The sequence below is a fragment of the Lepidochelys kempii genome, chromosome 4 (genome assembly GCF_965140285.1).
Source record: "Lepidochelys kempii isolate rLepKem1 chromosome 4, rLepKem1.hap1, whole genome shotgun sequence".
Classification (NCBI taxonomy): domain Eukaryota; kingdom Metazoa; phylum Chordata; order Testudines; family Cheloniidae; genus Lepidochelys; species Lepidochelys kempii.
Window position 1 is genome coordinate 15,646,500 of NC_136383.1, and position 19,098 is coordinate 15,665,597.

The 19,098-nt window shown below is 42.7% G+C and overlaps 1 protein-coding gene across 1 annotated transcript in view; it reads left to right on the plus strand.

The window, feature by feature from the left end:
• Positions 1 to 17,521, plus strand: part of CFAP299 (cilia and flagella associated protein 299) — a 395,611-nt gene extending 378,090 nt beyond the window's left edge. Inside the window, exons 5-6 of the mRNA XM_073340486.2 lie at positions 12,330 to 12,459; positions 17,342 to 17,521. Coding sequence (XP_073196587.1) covers positions 12,330 to 12,459; positions 17,342 to 17,437 — 226 coding nt within the window. The 3' untranslated portion in view covers positions 17,438 to 17,521. The remainder of the gene's footprint in view (positions 1 to 12,329; positions 12,460 to 17,341) is intronic.
• The last annotated feature ends 1,577 nt before the right edge of the window (positions 17,522 to 19,098 follow it).

The following is a 19,098-nucleotide window of genomic DNA, read 5'->3' on the forward strand; positions in this document are numbered from 1 at the left end:
ATTCACTCCCATTCCTTGCAAGGACATGTATATTCTTTGTTTGCTCTCTCTCTGATCCAAACACCTTAGGGTATTTTTGCAGCTAATATGAGTAATTATTACTCTGGCCAACTCACTCCCTGCTTGAATCTCTTTACCGACATCCTGTCTCTTATCACATCAGATTTGAGATCCTTGTCCTCGCTTACAAGACCCTGCAAACTCTTGCAAACATCTTTGCTCATTTCTTTGATGTACCCTTCCTTCTCCTTTCACGCCTTCCAGTCCCTGTGCCCTACTCCTACTTTCATCTCCCTTTCATACTTTCTGCTTTCTTTCATGCAGCCCGCTACAGCTTGAACACTCTCTTTGGCCCTGATTCAATAAGGTCCCAAGGCAAGTTTAAGCACACTGAGTAGTCCCATTGTATTCAATGTGCTTAAAATTCTTTGCTGAATCAGCACTTCTGGCTTTATTTACCAAGAGCCCTCTCCTCCCTCAATACCTTCTTAAACCCCTCTTCCCTTCCTCTCCTTGTCAGTGATCTCCACCCCCTTCCAACACCTGTGTCTTGGACTGTCTCTGTACACCTGGTCTTATTTAAATGGTAAGCTCTTTGTAAAGTGCTGTGTAAAATAAAGTGCTATGGATGGACAATAATAATAATTAGAAGTACTTTTGCTGCGACTTTTACGATTCTATAAAAACAAGTTTAACTCAGTTGAGGTTTTCCTCTGTGTAAAGTTGCCTGATAAAGATAAAGGAAAGCTTCTTGCACAACTTTTTCTTTGAGAACCCACACTTGTCCAACAATCTTCAGAAAGTGCCATTCATTCTCCTCCTAGCTGAGCTGTGCAGAAAAAAAGTAACTTAGATGTGTGCATTTGCGGTCAAGTCATCAGTGTCGCACATTTTTAGTTCCATGGCCCAGATGTGCACTGCCACACACAATTCATTGTTTTTACTAGAGATGGGATATGGAGACCCTGTTCAGATCCAGAGTAGGTTTAGTCCATGGTTCAAGTTCAGTGGTATTGTAAGATTTTGACTAAAAGTGAAAAAAGCCAGCATGATCAGCTGTTCTCATGTCTGTCCTAATGGGCTATAATCTTGTGAAAGCAGCTGTCTGAGCTGGAATTGAAAAATAAGCCCTTTTGGGGTTTTTATCTAACCCAGAACCAAAACTGTATTAGTGAATTCAGTTTCTGGGGTCTGAATCCAAATTCCCTCTGACTTTCAAAGAGGTTTAGGTTCAAGGTTCTGGTTATAGCCTGTTTCTAGTTTTAACATGTGCAAGGAGATGACAACATTTTGAAAATCTAGCTACAGGTATGTGTCTCGTGTACAGGATCTTTGCAGTCAGGTTAGAAGCAGTGAATATAAATCTGTTGTAGAATGAAAAGATAAAAGGAATGTGATTCATTCTTTATACCATATTGTGTTATTCATAACCCAGACATGCCACGTTGTTTGGATAGAAATAGAACAGTTGACTACAGAGAAACTATATCATCTGTTTGCGCTGCTGCTAAAAGTACATTTAAACTGAACATATCAATCTTCCAGATTGGTAGCAGATTTTCGACATGAAAGATAAAAAAAAGTCTGTTTTCAATATAAAAATGATGATTTGCGCCATTCATGTCATGTTATGGTGCATCACACCAACAGCTGAAATGTGTAAAGTATGATAGATGGGATATGTAACAGGGAAAAATGGTCCATGTGTTTCCTGAAAGGTCAATACAAATTTAAAAATATAATTAAAAATATCAAGGCCATGATTTTAATGGAGGGGTGCCTAAGGTTAGGTTTCTAGGACCATATTTAGGCACCTGAACAAGTGACCTAATTTTCAAAACTCCTGAACACCCAGCAATTTCCATCAACTTCAATGGAGGCTGCAGAGTGCTCAAACCTTGTCTGATACTAACAAAATGTGTCTCCTTGTAAGTATGAAATATTGATGTTTCTAATGGGTGCTGTAAAGTACATGCCCATTGTCTGTTGCCCATGGTGGTTTTCACATCCTGTGCCCAGAGTTTGCAATTCATAGCCTTCTCTTAGGTGTGTTTTGTTAAGGAGTACATTTGATAAAAGCCCCTACCGTCTAACCATCTTAGGAAATCTTCTTCCAACAGAATTTTTCCTTGATGTGGGTATATCTTTCCCGAATAGACATCAGAAATGTCTTGTTCACAAACACATGCAGAAGTCAGTAGAGAGAAGTTTGAAATTTAAGTTGCTGGAAACTCATTGTTTTTGTGGGGGGAGGGGGAATCACTATCATGTGGTAATCACTCCTCTTCCCATATTTTGAAGCTGAGGTCACCTTGAAACAGATAAAAGTCCTGGGAGTATACCAAGATGGGAGATAGGGCAGAATTTTGAAGCTGTGCTTAGGTACTTAAAATCTGTCTTCCAAATTTTGATGAAAAAGTTCAGATGATACCAGACTTCTTGGAGTAGTGAAGTGCTGAAAATGGCTACAAGAGCCAGAGAGCCATGATGCCTCCCAGCATTTCTAAAACTGATGGTGTTGCCCCAGTATTAACAGTAGCGGGATTTTTTTTTAATTCCCTAGTATAGAAAGGGCTACACTCACTGAAGAAATCAACACAATTCTTAGGTTCATTGGTTCACCTCCAAGTTACATCATCTTCTATTGGAGATCTCTGAAAATCCTTTCAGGCTGTAGAGGCTTTTGTGGTGTTCATTCCAATGTTGGTCTACGCTACAGCTGACAGCTGACGATGAAAAGAACACAGTGAGAAATACCATTAGCTCACCGGCTATTTCAGGGTCTTCGAGAAGGATGACCAAGTTGGAGATGCAGTTGGACTGAGAATCTCAAAGCAGAGAATTCGGACATACATCTTCCAATAATTTCAATGGCAGATATGTGTCTAAATCCCCCTTCGACTGCTTTGAAAAGCTCCTCTGCAATGATTAAGGGAACAAATAGTTGTGAGGAGTCTCTTGGTGACCCAGGCCTATGGGTCTTAAAATGTTTGCCAGAAGTGAGGCTTCTGAACCTTTTTACCCGGGCAGGAGAGAGGGGTAATTTTCAAGCATGGAGGGTGGCTTTGTCAAAAGAGGTGCGTATATTTGAGGCAAAGCCCAAAAATGTGTTGATTTTTCATAAAATTGTGATTTATTTATTTTGCCAGTGTGGCTAGTGGCAGGAATTTTTAGTGTATGGTTCTATAGATTGATTGTTTCTGGACTGAGCTTTTTCAGTGCCTAAGGAGATTATAATTGAAAAGGAAGACAACCCCTTGAAGAAACCATAGAAAGAAAGACAGAGAGATATATGCATATATTGTGTAAGGCTTTGAATGGATGCCTTCAAAAAGATCCAGTGTTTCCATCTTGGAGAGTTTATCAAACTTTGATCTAAGAGATTGATTTATTCATGGATATTAACCCTGCTTCCTTCAAAAAGAAAAATATTCAGGAAGCTGGCCCAACCCCACGAAGAAGAGACATATTGAAATCAATACAATACTGTAACATTTCCTTTACAAAGTCCCCTACCTTTCTAGTTGTTCCCTCTCCCTAGGTCTTCCTGCTCATCATTGCATGTTATGGTCCTGATCCACCTAAGGACTGACTTCAATGCAACTTAAGCAAGTGTTTAAAGTTAAGCATGGGCTTAGGGCCAGATTTTAAAGGTATTTAGGACCTTAAAGATATAGCTAGGCGCCTAATGTCCAACTCCCATTGATGTCATTGGCAATTATGCACTTGGCACTTTTGAAAATCCCACTGGGCACCTATCTGCATCTTCAGGTGCCTAAACACCTTTAAAATCTGACCTTAAGTGCTTCTTTGAATCAGCGCCTATCAGTCTTTATTCATATGGAAAGGAAACTAATAATGATCAATATGAGCTGTTTAAACTTAAGAACTCTATTGTGATCCCTTGCTTTTATTTCCAGATAAGCCACTATCAATTATTATAATGTCCCCTTTCTTTGATAATGAAAGAATGATTTCAGTAAATCAATAATAAGTCAACTCAACATTCATTGGTGTCAAAACAATAGTGTCCAAAATCTTGACACATTGGGACAGTTATTGTGAGACTAGAACATATTGGATTGCGCATCTGCATTTTGCAAGTGACACTTTTGCACTCTTAACACAAGACCGTGGAATCTTCCATAATAGAGATTTGTATTTTTGGTTTTCTGTGCTTCCTACCAAAACTCTTAAAAAATGAAAGAAAAAAACCCAAATTATTTGATTTATTGGCTATTAATTATCTTATCTTAAATTATAGTTGGATATAAAAGAAGAAAGACATTGCTGATATCTGTTAATATCTATTAGCTATATATAACTTCCAAAAGGTCTTCAATGACTCTGTTGGTTGCACAATATGTATAAACTACTAATCCTGTTGTTCCTTCAGTCATTGCATGCTCCCATTTAGCTTCTTTGTCTTGGATTCAAGGTAAAGCTTTCTGGTTTCCATGGCTATATTTTTTTTCTTCTTTTAAAAGTGGTGAGAACTAATAAGATAATAAATTCTGAGTGATTAGAAGACAGCTTCTGGAATCTGACAGGAGTTTCGTCATGTCTTGGGATTGGGCCTGAACCCTGAGGACTTTAATTTCCTTTCTTTCTATTGCTTTCATATTTTTTTTATTAATTCTGCCCTTCATCCTCAAAATGCAAATGCCATACAATAATAGCTCAAAAGAAATGATGCAAGTGCTGAGCAGATTACATGAAAAATATCTCAGCTACCAGAATGATTTCTAAATACTATCATATTCAGGACACTTACTAATGCCCACAAAAAATGAAAGCACATTGATTTACAGCTCAGAGCTGTTGTATGCTAGGCCAGCTCCGTAAGGCCACATTAAGTTACAGAAAGGCTGACCAAAATTCAGTTCACATACCAGATGTGGCTCAGAGTTCCTATAAGGTGACCTGCAGCCACCCACATCTTTAATTTAGAAGTGAAGAAGGCAGAGAATACCATAAATTTCTATGCAATGCTCCATTCTGATCACAGTAGAGACTATACTGGTCAAGAGGGAGTATTGCATGCTAGGTCTTGCAGTCTATAAAGGCCACATTATAATATTACAGAAAAGAGCAACAGGTACTTTATTTGATAACAATTAGTCTGCAACCCTCAGCTGGCCAATATTTGGCTGCTTCTGATTTACAGATCAGATGACTAGGAATGAGTTAAAGAACGTGATCTACAGGTATTCGGTTCAAATCCAGCCCCAGATTTCCTGGCTGTTCAATGTCCTCAGTGAACTTGATTGTCTTTCAGTTGATTGTCTCCAGGCTGTTCTTACTGGACAAATGTCCACAACACAAACCCACCCTCACAATTGTTATGAAGTGGCAACTTTGTTGGCAGACTCCAGCAGAAAAGTTGAGAACTAAATGGGAACGAAGTATTTCCTCATTCCTAGATGTGGCACTTTCAGAGCAACAGTGACATGTAGTAGTAGTAGAACAATGGCAAGAAAACTTGCACCGGTTTTGCCCGTGCAATGAAAACAGAGAGGACCTGTTCACCGGAATCACCAGGTCCCTTGATTCAGCAAAAAATGAGCAATCAATTTATGGGCCTGCCTCTCCACTGCACCTTGTGTGGTAATTTATATTTGTGAAAAGTGGGTATAACATGGTAGTAAATCAGAATGGTAGCATTTCACATCACTTTACCTAGGAATTGCCAAACTGAATCAGACCTGGGGGCAGGGCCGGCTCTAGGATTTTTGCCGCCCCAAGCAAAAAAATTTGTGGCCGCCCACGCTTTTTTCTCCCCCTGCCCCTGGCTCCACCCCAACTCCACCCCTTCCCAACCCCTTCCCCAAATCCCCAGCCCTACCTCCTCCCCTGGGTGCGCCGCATTTCCCCCCACCCCATTGCTTCCTGCAGCTTACCCCCCCGCAACTCCCCTGCCCTAGCTCACCTCCACTCCACCTGCTCCCCTGAACATGCCGCCGCTCCGCTTCTCCCCCCTCCCTCTCAGGCGAGGGAGAGGCAGCGCCTTCCGGGGAGCAGGTGGAGTGGAGGTGAGCAAGGGGGGGAGCGCAGGCAGTAACGGGGGGGGTGGTAGAGGAACCGCTCCCCGCCCCAGCTCACCTCCGCTCCACCACCACCGCCTCCCCCGAGCACACTGCTGCTCGGCTTCTCCTCCCTCCCTCCCCGGCTTGCCACGTGAAACAGCTGTTTGGCGCGCGGCAAGCCTGGGAGCGAGGGGGGAGAAGCGGAGCGGCGGCGGTGCGCTCAGGGGAGCAGGTGGAGCGGAGGCGAGCTGGAGCGGCGGGGGCACATTTCTAGGGGCGGCATGGCCGGCGCCGGAATGCTGCCCCTAGAAATAGGCCGCCCCAAGCACCTGCTTGTTTTGCTGGTGCCTCGAGTCGGCCCTGCCTGTGGGCCATCTAGTCAAGTATCCGGTCTCTGACAGTGGCCAGCACTTTGCACCCACTTCGAAATGGTGTAGGTATCTCTGAGGTGGAGTGGGAGAATCTGATCCAATATCTGTAAAGATACAGATCCAGGCATGGTTGTCATATAAAGGTTTTAGCAGCATGTGTTGGAAGAAGCTTCATAATTCTCGAGTAGTGAAACCACAGGTGAGTTACATAGATCATCCCAAACAAGTGCCAATCCTGTATCACATCACAGCATCGAATAGTCTCTACCTTCTACGTGTCTTACAAAAAACTATCTGAGAATATTTTAGAGTTTAAAAAACATGAAGTGGCTCAGTTTTTCATCACTTTCCTCTCCCTCACGGTACAACCTTTACAAATTTATCTCTGCTCAATTTCATCCCTGTACTCCTAGTAATATGCCCATGTACCACCATAAACAATCAAGCCTGATTCTCAGACATGCTAAGCATGCACATAGCTTCAAATCAGGTCAATGGCAGCTGCAGGTTCTCCTCCTCATTAAAAATTAGGCCCTCTCTCTTGTTACTTGGTGCAGGTGAAAAGGGGCAATCTAAGAGGCAGAACCAAGAGGGGAGGTGGAGCAGCATGTGGCTTGGGGGGGATCAGGAGTCAGTGGAGCGAGGAGTGAGTAGGATCAAAGGGTTACATCACCAACAGGATCTCTGCAAACCCTTTGATCTTAGAACTGCTCCGGCACGCCACTTCAGATGTTAAATAAAATCAAGCCTAAAGCCAATCTCTGTGGCACCCCACTGGACACCTCCCATCACTTAATAAAGATATATTGGCATTAATCTTTACCATTTGTTTACAGAGGACACACCTGCCAGCATGTCTGCTGATCCTCGCTGCCCTGATTTGCTGGTGCTGGGGCAGGATTTTGGCTCTCTGTCTAGATTTGTGTGCTTGATCATTTCCTTTTATTATTCAAAGTGAATGGAAACCTGCCCTGGATGATCTAGGCGGGACAGAGTAGACGGATGTTTTCAGAGCTCTCATGTAATGTGTACCTAGCGACTTTCTAGAGTGCCTATTAAGTAAAAACAAATCTAGGGATTTTTAAAGGGACAAAGCAAAGGATAGATACATCTGACAGCTCCTTTGGAGTTAGCATAGCGGCAGGACATGTTTAAAACACGCGCCATTACTGATTAGTATGGACGTATTTCTGATGGAGTTGTATTACTCTGTGTGCTTGTGGACCACACAGTGGCTCTGTGATCTCCTAGAGTGATGGGCTAAAATGCATGTATAGCATTCCAGTAGTGATGGAGGGAGATACTGAGTGAAATCCTAGCGCCATTGACCTCAATGGAGCCAGGATTTCCCTGATTATGTTTCCAGGGTTGCTGGGGAAAATACAGAGAAGAGACTCTGGCAACACCTTTAAAAAGGTCTGATCTGTACTGCCCCAGAGCAACCCTGCAGGAGCTGTCCAGCTTTTAGCAGGCAGGTGAACCATGGCTGCATCCCTTCCCTACTCAGGTGTACTTCCTCTGGGCTGATACAGTAGGTCATCCTTGAAAACGTTTCAAATGCCTTTGTGACTAAATAACATTATGGCTCCAATCACGCTGGTACAGGGATACAGCTAACACCATGGTAATGTTATCTTGTTATCAAAGGCAGAGCTGAAATGTTTTCAAAGGTTGGCTCTGCTTGCAGTGCTAGACACCCTCTCGCTTTTTGCAATCCCGAGCACAGTGAGGAGTCAAATTATAGACCAGCTTCTGAGACCCTTCATCACCCCCTCCCTCCACAAGCAATCCCATTGATTTCAATGGGACCAGTCATGAGTACAGTATTAGACTTGGTGATGAAAGGTATCAGAATCCAGCTTCATAGCTGCCTATTTTGCAGGTGCACTGAGAGAGGGGAAAGACTCCTGTCACCCTATCCCACCACCCAATGAGATCCAGAAATAATTTGACCCCGTGAGCCAGATTTTCATTTACACCAGCGCAACTCACTAACTTCAGTGGAATTGCTCCTGATTTACACTGGATTGTGAGGAGAATCAGGCCATATCTTTTTAGCTAACTTTCAACAGGTATTTTTCTTCCTCCAGTCCTATTCAACATATTCATAAATGATCTGGGAAAAGAGGTAAACAGTGAGGTGGCAAAATTTGCAAATGATACTAAACTACTCAAGATAGTTGAGACAGACTGTGAAGAACTACAAAAGGATCTCTCAAAACGAGATGACTGGGCAACAAAATGACAGATGACATTCAATGTTGAGAAATGCAAAGTAATTTACATTGGAAAACGTAATCCCAACTATACATATAAAATGATGGGGTCTGAATTGGCTGTTACCACTCAAAAAGAGATCTTGGAGTCATTGTAGATAGTTCTCTGAAAACATCCACTCAAAGTGCTGTGGCAGTCAAAAAAGCGAACAGAATGTTGGGCATCATTAAGAAAGGGATAATAAGACAGAAAATATCATATTGCCTTTATATAAATCCATAGTACGCCCACAACTTAAATACTGCATGCAGATGTGGTCAACCCATCTCAAAAAAGATAAATTGGTATTAGAAAAGGGCCAGAAAAGGGCAACAAAAATTATTAGGGGTTTGGAACGGCTTCTGTATGAGGAGAGATTAATAAGACTGGAACTAGAGATGACTAGGGGGATATGACAGAGGTCTATAAAATCATGACTGGTGTGGAAAAGTAAATAAGGAAGTGTTATTTACTCCTTCTCATAACACAAGAGCTAGGGGCACCAAATGAAATTAATAGGCAGCAGGTTTAAAACAAACAAAAGGAAGTATTTCTTCACGCAACGCACAGTCAACCTGTGGAACTCTTTGCCTGAGGATGTTGTGAAGGCCAAGACTATAACAGGGTTCAGAAAAGAACTAGATAAATTCATGGAGGGCAGGTCCATCAATGGCTATTAGCCAGGATGGGCAGGGATGGTGTCCCTAGCCTCTGTTTGCTAGAAGCTGGGAATGAGCGACAAGGAATGGATCGCTTGATGATTACCTGTTCTGTTCATTCCCTCTGGGGCACCTGCCATTGGCCACTGTGGGAAGACATCCAGCTCAGATGGACCTTTGGTCTGACCCAGTCTGGCCGTTCTTATGATAACAATATACCAACAGTGATCAAAGCAAAAACCTTCATGAAAAACAGTTACACTGCACAGTAGCTACTTAGCAAATTGAACTGCCTTGGTTTTCCAAAGCACCATGACGAATCACACTGTAACATGGCAACCGTTTGGCAAATGTGCTTATTTCAATCAAAGCTGCTTAAAGTTTAAAAGGAAAGCCAAACCCCAGCGTCTTAACCTGTTTTCCTTGAAAAAAGTAGCATGTTTCTGTCTAACCAGGGGCCTGAGCCATGCACCTTGTTAGAAACCAGTGGTTGGGGCGGAGTCAGGCACATGTGCTCCATCACACAGTGCCATGTCCTACTGAGACGTTGACCTCACTTGCTCCAGAAAGCTATGAAAGGACTGAAAGGCCAAACCCAATCTAAATACGTTGATACGTCATCATACTTGGCAAGCACGTGAAGAATGCCAGTTTTCCCCCTATTAAAATGATTACCGCTATGATACTACTGGAGGGCACAAATCATGAGGATGTCATTTAGTTCAGGGTAACGGTGAGTGTTTTGGTTTTGATTTCCATTTCTTTTGTCCTTCATTGTCCTACATCTCCCCCGTCACCACCCCTTCTTTTGCTGCCAAACTGTAAAAAGTCGGGAGTTAAATTATAGGAAGGGGAAGTGAAGTTGGATAGCTCACATTGCAAATTCATAGAATCACAAACTGGAAAAAGCTGTCAAGCCATCACTGTTTATAATTAGCTTTTGACTGAATTCCCAATCTGCTATTGGGAATAGTTTGATCTTGGTATATGTGTGGTAGGGAGGGAATACTAGAGAACCGAATCAAGGAACTGATCCTTGTTTTGAGGAAAATAACCCATTATAGTATAATCTAACCCCATGGGATGGGAGTGGGGCTAGAACAGGCACAAATCCTTTTTACACTGTTGTTGTTTTGCTTTGCTTTGCTTTGCTTTTTACTTTTGTTGCTGATTTAAGTGGCCAGTGCTAAGTCTGGGCCAACAAAGCCCATACCCAGCTGGTGTCTGTCACTGTTTCTTTTGGTCAGCAGGTGATTGGCAGTCTCTGTAGGAAATATCACTTTCATGGCAGTGTCAGACATTTGGTGCATTATGGGTGAATCTTACCCCAGTGCACTGAGGGCCCTATATACCACTGAAGCCTCACCTAAACTTGTATAATGAACTTGTAGAGAGCATCCGGCCTTGAGCAAGGTCCTGTTCACTAGGGTGAGTTTCACCCCCTGGAATAGGTTAGCAGCCAGATTCCAATGCAAGTGGGGACCAAAATCCAGTGTACAGCTTTCACCCGGATTGTCACAGCTGAAGAGCCTTGACACAGTCTACAACTAGTGTGAGACAGCTACAGGACTCCATCCAATGATACAGGGTTCCCTCTACTGGTTAGGACTGGGCTTCTAGACTCCCGGGTTCTGGTCACACCTCTGCCCTTGACTTGTGTAACCTGGGCAGATCGCTGAATTTCTCTGTGCTTCAGTTCCCCCTTCTGTTAACTAGCTCTAATAATACTTGTCTTAACTATCTCACAAAGGCGTGATGAGGCTTAATAAATATCTGCAGTGCACTCTGAGATCCTTAGACTGAGGATGCTGTGTAAGTGCCAGGTACAAAGAGAACACAAAGTGGGTTCAGTGCCTGTGCTATTCATTCCATTATCTGGGTGGGCCTTTTTACCGACCCTGCCTATCTCCAAGGGGAGAATCTGCCCAGGCTAGAGCTGGTTGATGAGAAATAAGTCTGTCTCACATTCTTCTCTTTAGATTTCCCTAACACAGCATGCTGCACCACTACTATGCCAACAAATAATATAAAATCAGCACTGTTAAGAAATGCAGAAGCAGGGCTGGAATCTCTCAGCCATTTTGGTACATCCCACATGCTCGGAAACTTGGCAGATCCTTCACTGGTTTCATTGTCACTTGCCCAAAGAATTATTTCTTAAAATTAGAAGGAGGAAAATAAGAGATATGAGTCTGCTAGAATTCAGAAATCTCAAAATATATCTAGCAAAGACTGATTAATTGATTACTCAAATTGTTCTGTTTTAATTTTTTATTTGACACATTAGAATTATGATTTTTCGCTTGCTTGGAGTTCAGTACTGACACACACAAGGCATGTAACAAAGAGGCCTGCAAGCATAATAAGCCTATTTGAATATTGGCTCTAGAACCAATCACAGGCTTGAAGTGCGCAGGTTTTTTAAGGAGCTTCTCATCGTGTTAATGAATTTCCTCTTGGACACTCATGCTCAGCACCCGATCTGTATATAGCCCAAAAGGAGCAGTACAGCAGCTAAAATTCTACCAAAATTACATTAATCGGAGAACAAGAAAGCAACCATTCAGTGACAAGTTACAATGAGATACAAAGAGGAAGTAATTAGTTCCCACAATGTGGTCTAAGCACTTTCAGGTGGTTGGCAGAGCTGTTTCTGTCACAGTAGTAGTGTTCAACCAACACTGCTTCCTACAATAGGTAACCCTGTTCATGAATCTTTTAGTAGCAGTACTGTACTACTAAATATATTATGCTAGCATCCACAGGGTCCAATTTTAGTTTGCCAGAGGCTCTTTTTTAATCAACTGAATGCAACAGAAAAGACATGTAGAAGCAGATTCTGACAGCCTTACTCTTTTTAGTAGCACTTCACTCCACAGTGAATTTCACTGACTTCTGTGGGGATATTCGTGGACTAAGGAACTACTTTGCATCAGTAAGGTGGTCTGAATCAGACTCTTAATTTGAAAGTATGACATCAATTAAAGTGATAGCATTTATGTTTTATATTTTCACAGCTTTTACAACTGGGATAGAAATGTCAGCACTTCAAATGCCAGTCCAAATTACCAAGTGATTGCCGAAAATGCATGTGGATTACTCTTCAAGAACAAATGTGATAGGAAAATCGTCAATGTGGATCCCAAGGTAAATCCCTTTTTTCAATATTCAGAGTTTCCTTTACACAAGGCTCTTTGATTCCATATCTGTTGAAGTCCTGTTACAAACTAATTATTTATCAATATGCACCTTATACTTCAGGCTCACACGCATGCAATCCCCTCACTAACACAGCTGGCCTCTAGGTCCCGTAAAGGATAACCTCAGCTCACTCTGTTTTTAACAGCAAGTCTCTAGAACCTTTTCCTTGTGAAGACAGCAGTGAAAACATAAACTGTTTGTTTCCTAAGACTGAAAGGACTATGCAGCCCGTGCCACTTCTGCAGCAGGAAACTGTGGGGAGAGGACCTAAAGCTTCTCTCACACACGCACATGCTTTTTATGGTAAATGAGACAATTAGTTTGATTTTGTGAATCCCTTTACCCTCCCCAGAATCTTAAGGCCAGCCCTGGAGGTAGCGGTGCAATAATCCTGGGCAGAAATGGATTGTGCTTGCCTAGGAATGCTAAAACCTGCTCTGTGCGCTAGAATTTTCAACCCCTTTTGCGTGGGGCCCACTGTTTCTATTACTGAGGTAGTTGTGTCTTTCCCACAAATGCCCCTATATCTGCATGGATATACCCCCACCCCAGGCAACCCCCACCCCAGTCTTCTCCCCTCTCTGTCAGGCACTTCAGTAGCACATGAGGAAAACCAAGCTGCTGCTGCACCAAGTGGGACCTGTGCAGCTACCGTGGCCCACCTGTCCTCTCACTGGTGCCTGCTTCCCGAACCCCAGGCCAGAGTCTGAAGAGCTGGTATTGGGAGGGAGCCTGGAACTCTATTCCTCTACACAGCAGCCAGGGAGATCCGCTCCCTCACGCTCCCACACACCAGCTCTGGAAGACCCCCAGTTGTCAGGAGAGACCTGTCCACTTCAAGAACCAAAGAGGACCCATTCCCAATTTACCACCGAAGGTGACCTACTGCCCACCCACCCAATCCCCCTCCAGTCAGACACTGCCAAGAGATGCCTCAGGACAGGTCTCTGATCTACCTGCCCCCACTGCTTCCAGTGGAGGCCTCAGGACAGCCTGCTTCCTCCCACTCCTGCTTCCAAGTAAGGAAGCCATCTAGAGGAGCCTGAGTGAAGTGCTGAGGAAGGTGAATCATGCATCCGATGAAGTGAGCTGTAGCTCACGAAAGCTTATGCTCAAATAAATTGGTTAGTCTCTAAGGTGCCACAAGTCCGCCTTTTTCTTTTAGTGAATTGAGAGGTGCTGGTGCAGAAGGTGGGAGGGATTGGAAGGACTGATGGATTTGGGTCCCGGAAGAATACAGGATTGGGGAAGGGACAGATGGATTTTAGTGGGGGGAGGGAATGGGGTATTTTATCCAGAGATCATCACATGCATCTCCAGAAGAGGTGGAAAATTGTTGAGGGGAGGCCCTTGTTAAAATGTTGGCAGCATATCACTTGGCTGACAGGCCCAAATTTGACCCCTACTTAAAAGTTGTATTTTCCTTTATGAAATGTGCCGACTAGTGGATAAAAAAATGTGAAGTTCCTTCAGAACAAGGGCGGAGCCATAGAACATTTATAAAATCCCAGCTCCTGCCTGGGCAATCCACTGCCACCAAATCCAGAGGGAACTGTCCGTTGGAATCACAGCCTAATGCCTTGTTTTTCTTCAGTGAACTGAAACAAAATGGATTCCTTTTCAGAAGCACTCAGAGAGCAGGGCTAGTGTGGGTCACAACCCCACATCTTTTTAAAAAATTCAAAAGTTGAAAGACTGTCCAGGCACCTCTGAAAATCAGGCCACTCATTTTAGTAGACTTGCAGAGATTTTTGCTGCCTGACTTCAGGCACCCAAGTTGAAAAAATTTGGCCCAGTGGGTCTGAGTGAAATCTAAAAGTCAGATGCTTCCAGATTTGTCCACATTTTACAGATTAATACAAAACGTAGCTCAAGTCAACTGTCAGAGCATTGCGTGCAACATAGAAATAAAGACAAAATCAGAAAGGTATACTTGTCTATTTTGCTATGCAATGGAATCAGAGCGTGTGACTCTGTGCTTAAAGAATTAGGACTTTTTTAATATCCTTTGGCTGGATGTTTTGTTCATGTTCCCAGAGAGGCAAAAACAGTCTGATGACAGTAAAAGATTCTGATCATTCCGGAAAATACAAAACACAGTATGTGGCCGGCCAAGTGAGTAGTGTAAAGAGGGAGTTATCCGGGTTGAAAATTCCTATGGGAAGAAACTCCCATAAAATACACTGGCCTTGAAGAAGGTTGAGGTGGTTATGTCAGAGTAAGGGTTAAACATCTAATACGCTGTCCCACACACACGAGAAAATTGTCAGTATGTGCTCCCTCTCGTGGATATAAGTTAGTCTCATCCGCATAGCAAAATGCCTTTGTCCCAGCACAGAAGTGTTTGCAATTGAAGCAAACACAGGACAAGACTGATGTTTGCGTAAGGCTGTGTACCAGGGAAATTGAGAGGGAAAAGTATGGTAATGAGTGAAGAGAATTTTATCAACAATGTTGTAGACTCTGTGTCATAAAATAAATGTGGCATAAGCACATGTTAGAGACTGCTTTTTTCTTTAATAATGGATCTGATCCTACTCCCATTGAAGTCAATAGGAGCTGTGGCATTGACTTCAGTGGAAGCAGAATTGGTTTCCTTATTCTAAAAAACTTATTTTTACTTAAAAATAATTATGCCGAACAATTGTTGAAAACATAAAATGGAGGGGTGTGTGTGTGTGGAATCACTCACGGGTCATTGTTGGATGTAGTATACATTAAAATGCCCTTAGTCCTATGTTAATGTGATGTCAATGTTGAGCAGCCAGAACATTCAAAAAACTAAGGGTTGGGATTTTCAAAGGGGCCTACAGGTGTTAGACATTGAACATCAAAGGGAGTTGGGCACTTCACACTCTTAGGCCCAAAACTACCAAATCAGAACAGTCATGTTTTACACTGACTTGGCCCTGGTGGAAATGGCTAGGTATAAAGAGCAGGGCAATGGAAAATCTGACCCACTGAACCTGGACCAGTGATGAGAGGAAACAAACTTGCTTTCAAAATGTAATATAGTGCTCCTGGGGATATTGGGTTATACAGTCACTGAGGTAAGTCAAAACGACCAACAGAGGTTTTGACTTTTATCCAGTTACATTGAACTTGGCAGAATTGATTGAACAAATGGAAGTTCCTACTTCTGTTCCCAAAGATGCAGCATGTACTGTCCGTGAACTGCATTCTGAGCTTTTCATATGTACAATGGAGCATGACTTCACACACACACACACCCCCCGCCCCGTACTGTTCTGCTGGATACCCATTCTTTGCAGCATCCAAATTGCCCTCTTTGTTTTAAAATTTGTCCTTTGACTTGTTCCAATCTACCTCCTAGACTTAGAGTCTATCCCTTCTTTTCCTGCATCTCTTCTTCTAGAGTAGCATTGGCCTCCTCTCTATCATTCCATGTCTGGAGCCAACTTTTGCCCTCAGTTACACCTAGGCAACCCTATGTGCTTCAACCCTATGTGCTTGCGTGGATATAAATGAGGGTATAATTTGGCCCAGTGTCACCAACGCTGATGCAAAAGTCCACTTCTCTGCAGCGCCTCCCATCTTTCCTGTATTTCTCAGCCTCATTAACTCTCCATCTCATTTCAGATCTCAGCTGAAAACATCTTTTCTCCTTTGTCGGCACCCTTTTCTAGCTGACTTTGCTGCTATTTATCTAGTTCTGTGATGGTTACCTAACTTTGTGAAGTGTTTTGAAATCTGTACAAAATAAACATACTGTGTACAATAAAGTCACACAGGACTTCCCCGTTTTGAGCCATCGCTGAAGGCTATTTAAATTGCTGCATGTATTATTTCCTTGCATGTTGGAAGAGGACTGGGTTATAACCCTATAAACAATGTTCCTCTGAAATCAATTGACAATAGTCTTCTGATCTTGATTGCCCTTTTTTAAACTTTACATCTGAGCCCTTGGACTGTAGATTGAATATGACAAACACACCCATGCTTTGGTTCCTCTCAAAACCAATGTGAAATAAGCTGGGCAATAATTTGTTTGGGTTTGTACAGAACAGATCTAGGATGATGGTTTCTTTGAAGTGCTTCCCATGAAAGATGGCTGCATATGAATAGCAACAGTATAAAATGTCAAATTATACACATTTTAAAATGAGTGCATTGGTTTGTTAGACAGTCAAAAATGCATACCTAAAAATGTGTTTGGTTGCATTGAAAGTGGGCCATTGATCTAATGCCCTGCAGCTGGAGAACATCTGTAACAAATAACCAGATATTTTATTTCTACGTGAAAGATACTTGCACTCACAGTGCTACACCAAGTAACATATTTTGTTCATTTATAATTTTTAAAAATGTAAACACTGCAGAAATATGTACTGTGTATTTGTATGTTGCAGAATATAGTGTATGTGCATCCCCAGCAACTATCTGTCTGTCCATCTGTCTTGGGTTTTTCTATAACACTAACCAAGTAGAGAGATTTTTCAAAAGCACTTAACATTGGCCTAAATCTGCTGCCACTGAAATCAAAAGGAGTTTTACCATTGGTTTCAGTCTGAGCAAAATTAAGCCAATGCTGTGTGCTTTCTACAACTGGGATCTGTTTGATCAGTTGATTGCACAAGTGTGCCTTTTCTTTTACCTAGAGTTATCCTATATGAAATGATGGTAAGTTCGTGGTATTTATTCGCTAGCTCTTAGACATTAATCTGCATTTAAGAAACTACATACCTAACCTGAACAGAGTTGGTAGGTTCCATATTTCAGGGAAGCGAGGAGGAAATACATGTAACTCTTATGGTTTATATTTTGTCTGTCCTGACAGCTTGGTTAACTATAATATTCCGTGTCTCAGGCTTACCCAGGAGACAGCACAACTCGGACACCTATTGCGACAGATCTCTACCTCCAAGTAGTCATCTATGACCATATCCTCAGAAGAAAGACCTAAACACCAGCTCATTGGCTCTTCCCTCAAGCATCTGTTTACCAACTTTTATTCTAGCTGTAAGAGAAATAAATCAGTTTGAAGAGATCTTTACCATGTGTGAAACTGATCTTCCAGTAGAATGGGATGGTGATTTTTGGCCTGGGTTAGGCTACTTCAGGGATGCTGAGCGGAAGGAGACCCTGCCCTACCATGCCCCTGGGAAGTAGTGGAGTGCCATCACAGCCATTGCACTCCCCAGATCACAAGTACTGCCCTTTCCTAGTGCTCTTGGGGCACATGACACTGCAAAGGAAATTGGAGTGAAGAAGTGAGGTCATGGCCCCAACTCCTTCCCATTTCACACAAGCCATCAGATCTGGCTGAATACGTGGGGAAGTACAGTAGCAAGAACATTACCATGTCTAGCAGGAGGTTCAGATTCCTGCCTGGAGCTCCCCCTTGGACAGTGTGGCTCCCCTTCACAGAGCTGTGCCTCTGTGGCACAATTGATCCCCTAGTGACCACTCTGAGGGCCACCCCCAGGACTCACTTCATTTACCACTGAAATGCAGCCAGTCTTGGGTGAAACCTATCTGTGCACAGCAACATCACACAATCTCTTAGACCTGTATTGCAGCAGTATATTTCAGATAAGGAACATACATAACAATCTTAAGGCCTAGTGGAATATTGTTAGTATCACATTTAAGGTTTTATCCCCAAGTTGTTGGCGTTTTTTTTACAATATTGGTCACAAGTGAAGTAGATGTTTTTATGTTGTGTATCTTAATCATCCAAATATAAAATCTTTTGATGCATTTTAGCTGGGTATGAAAGTTTTGCAAAATGAAATTACTGGGCTATTGCTAATTTTACAATAAAAATCTGTGGTCTATGTGACAGATGTTGCAACTCCATGCAATACCTTTGGAGACCATATTATATTAAATGTACGTATCACTGTGGACCAGAGGTTGTATGCAGCTCCAGGGGGAGGGTTACCACAATTCCTCCATGAACCAAAAATGGTGGGAGGTGATTCAGGTGAATCTTCTGGGTGATAAACACCTCCAGAGAGGTGGGAGGTTTGTATATACTGGTTCAAATTGGATGTTTCACAGCCCAACAAACAAAGAAAGGGCTTTTGATATAAAAATACTACATTTAAACTGACTCAGTGCCTTCTTTCTGACCCAGCAAATGGACAGGACCTCCTGTCCAATGGGGCCCCCAACCCTTGCAGAAGGTTTGAAAGATGTTGGCCCACAAAGATGCCATAAGACTGATGAGTGACTCCTGGTATCTTTAATGCATGTTTAAATCTGTTTATGGTTTTTATTAGGTTTTCTCTATCATGCTTTTACCTTAAGCATAAAGATGCTTGCTTAGAAAGAGCTGTGTGGACACTCACAATACACTGTTCATAGAACTTGGAGAGAGAGAGCGAAGGATGGGTGCTGGCCATTAAGCAGCCTGGCTTGCTGGGGAAATCACAGTTTAAGGCAGGGGCTGTGCAGCCTTTAAACCTCTGATCAAAAGGAAGTGGGACAAGGATCCTTGCACAGAGACAGGTGATGGTTGGAGACCTGAGACCTGACTGGGCACTCCTGCAGTGGACCCCAGAGGGGAGAACACAGGTGCAGTTCTCCTGAAACTGTGACAGCTTGATTCTTCACTCACTC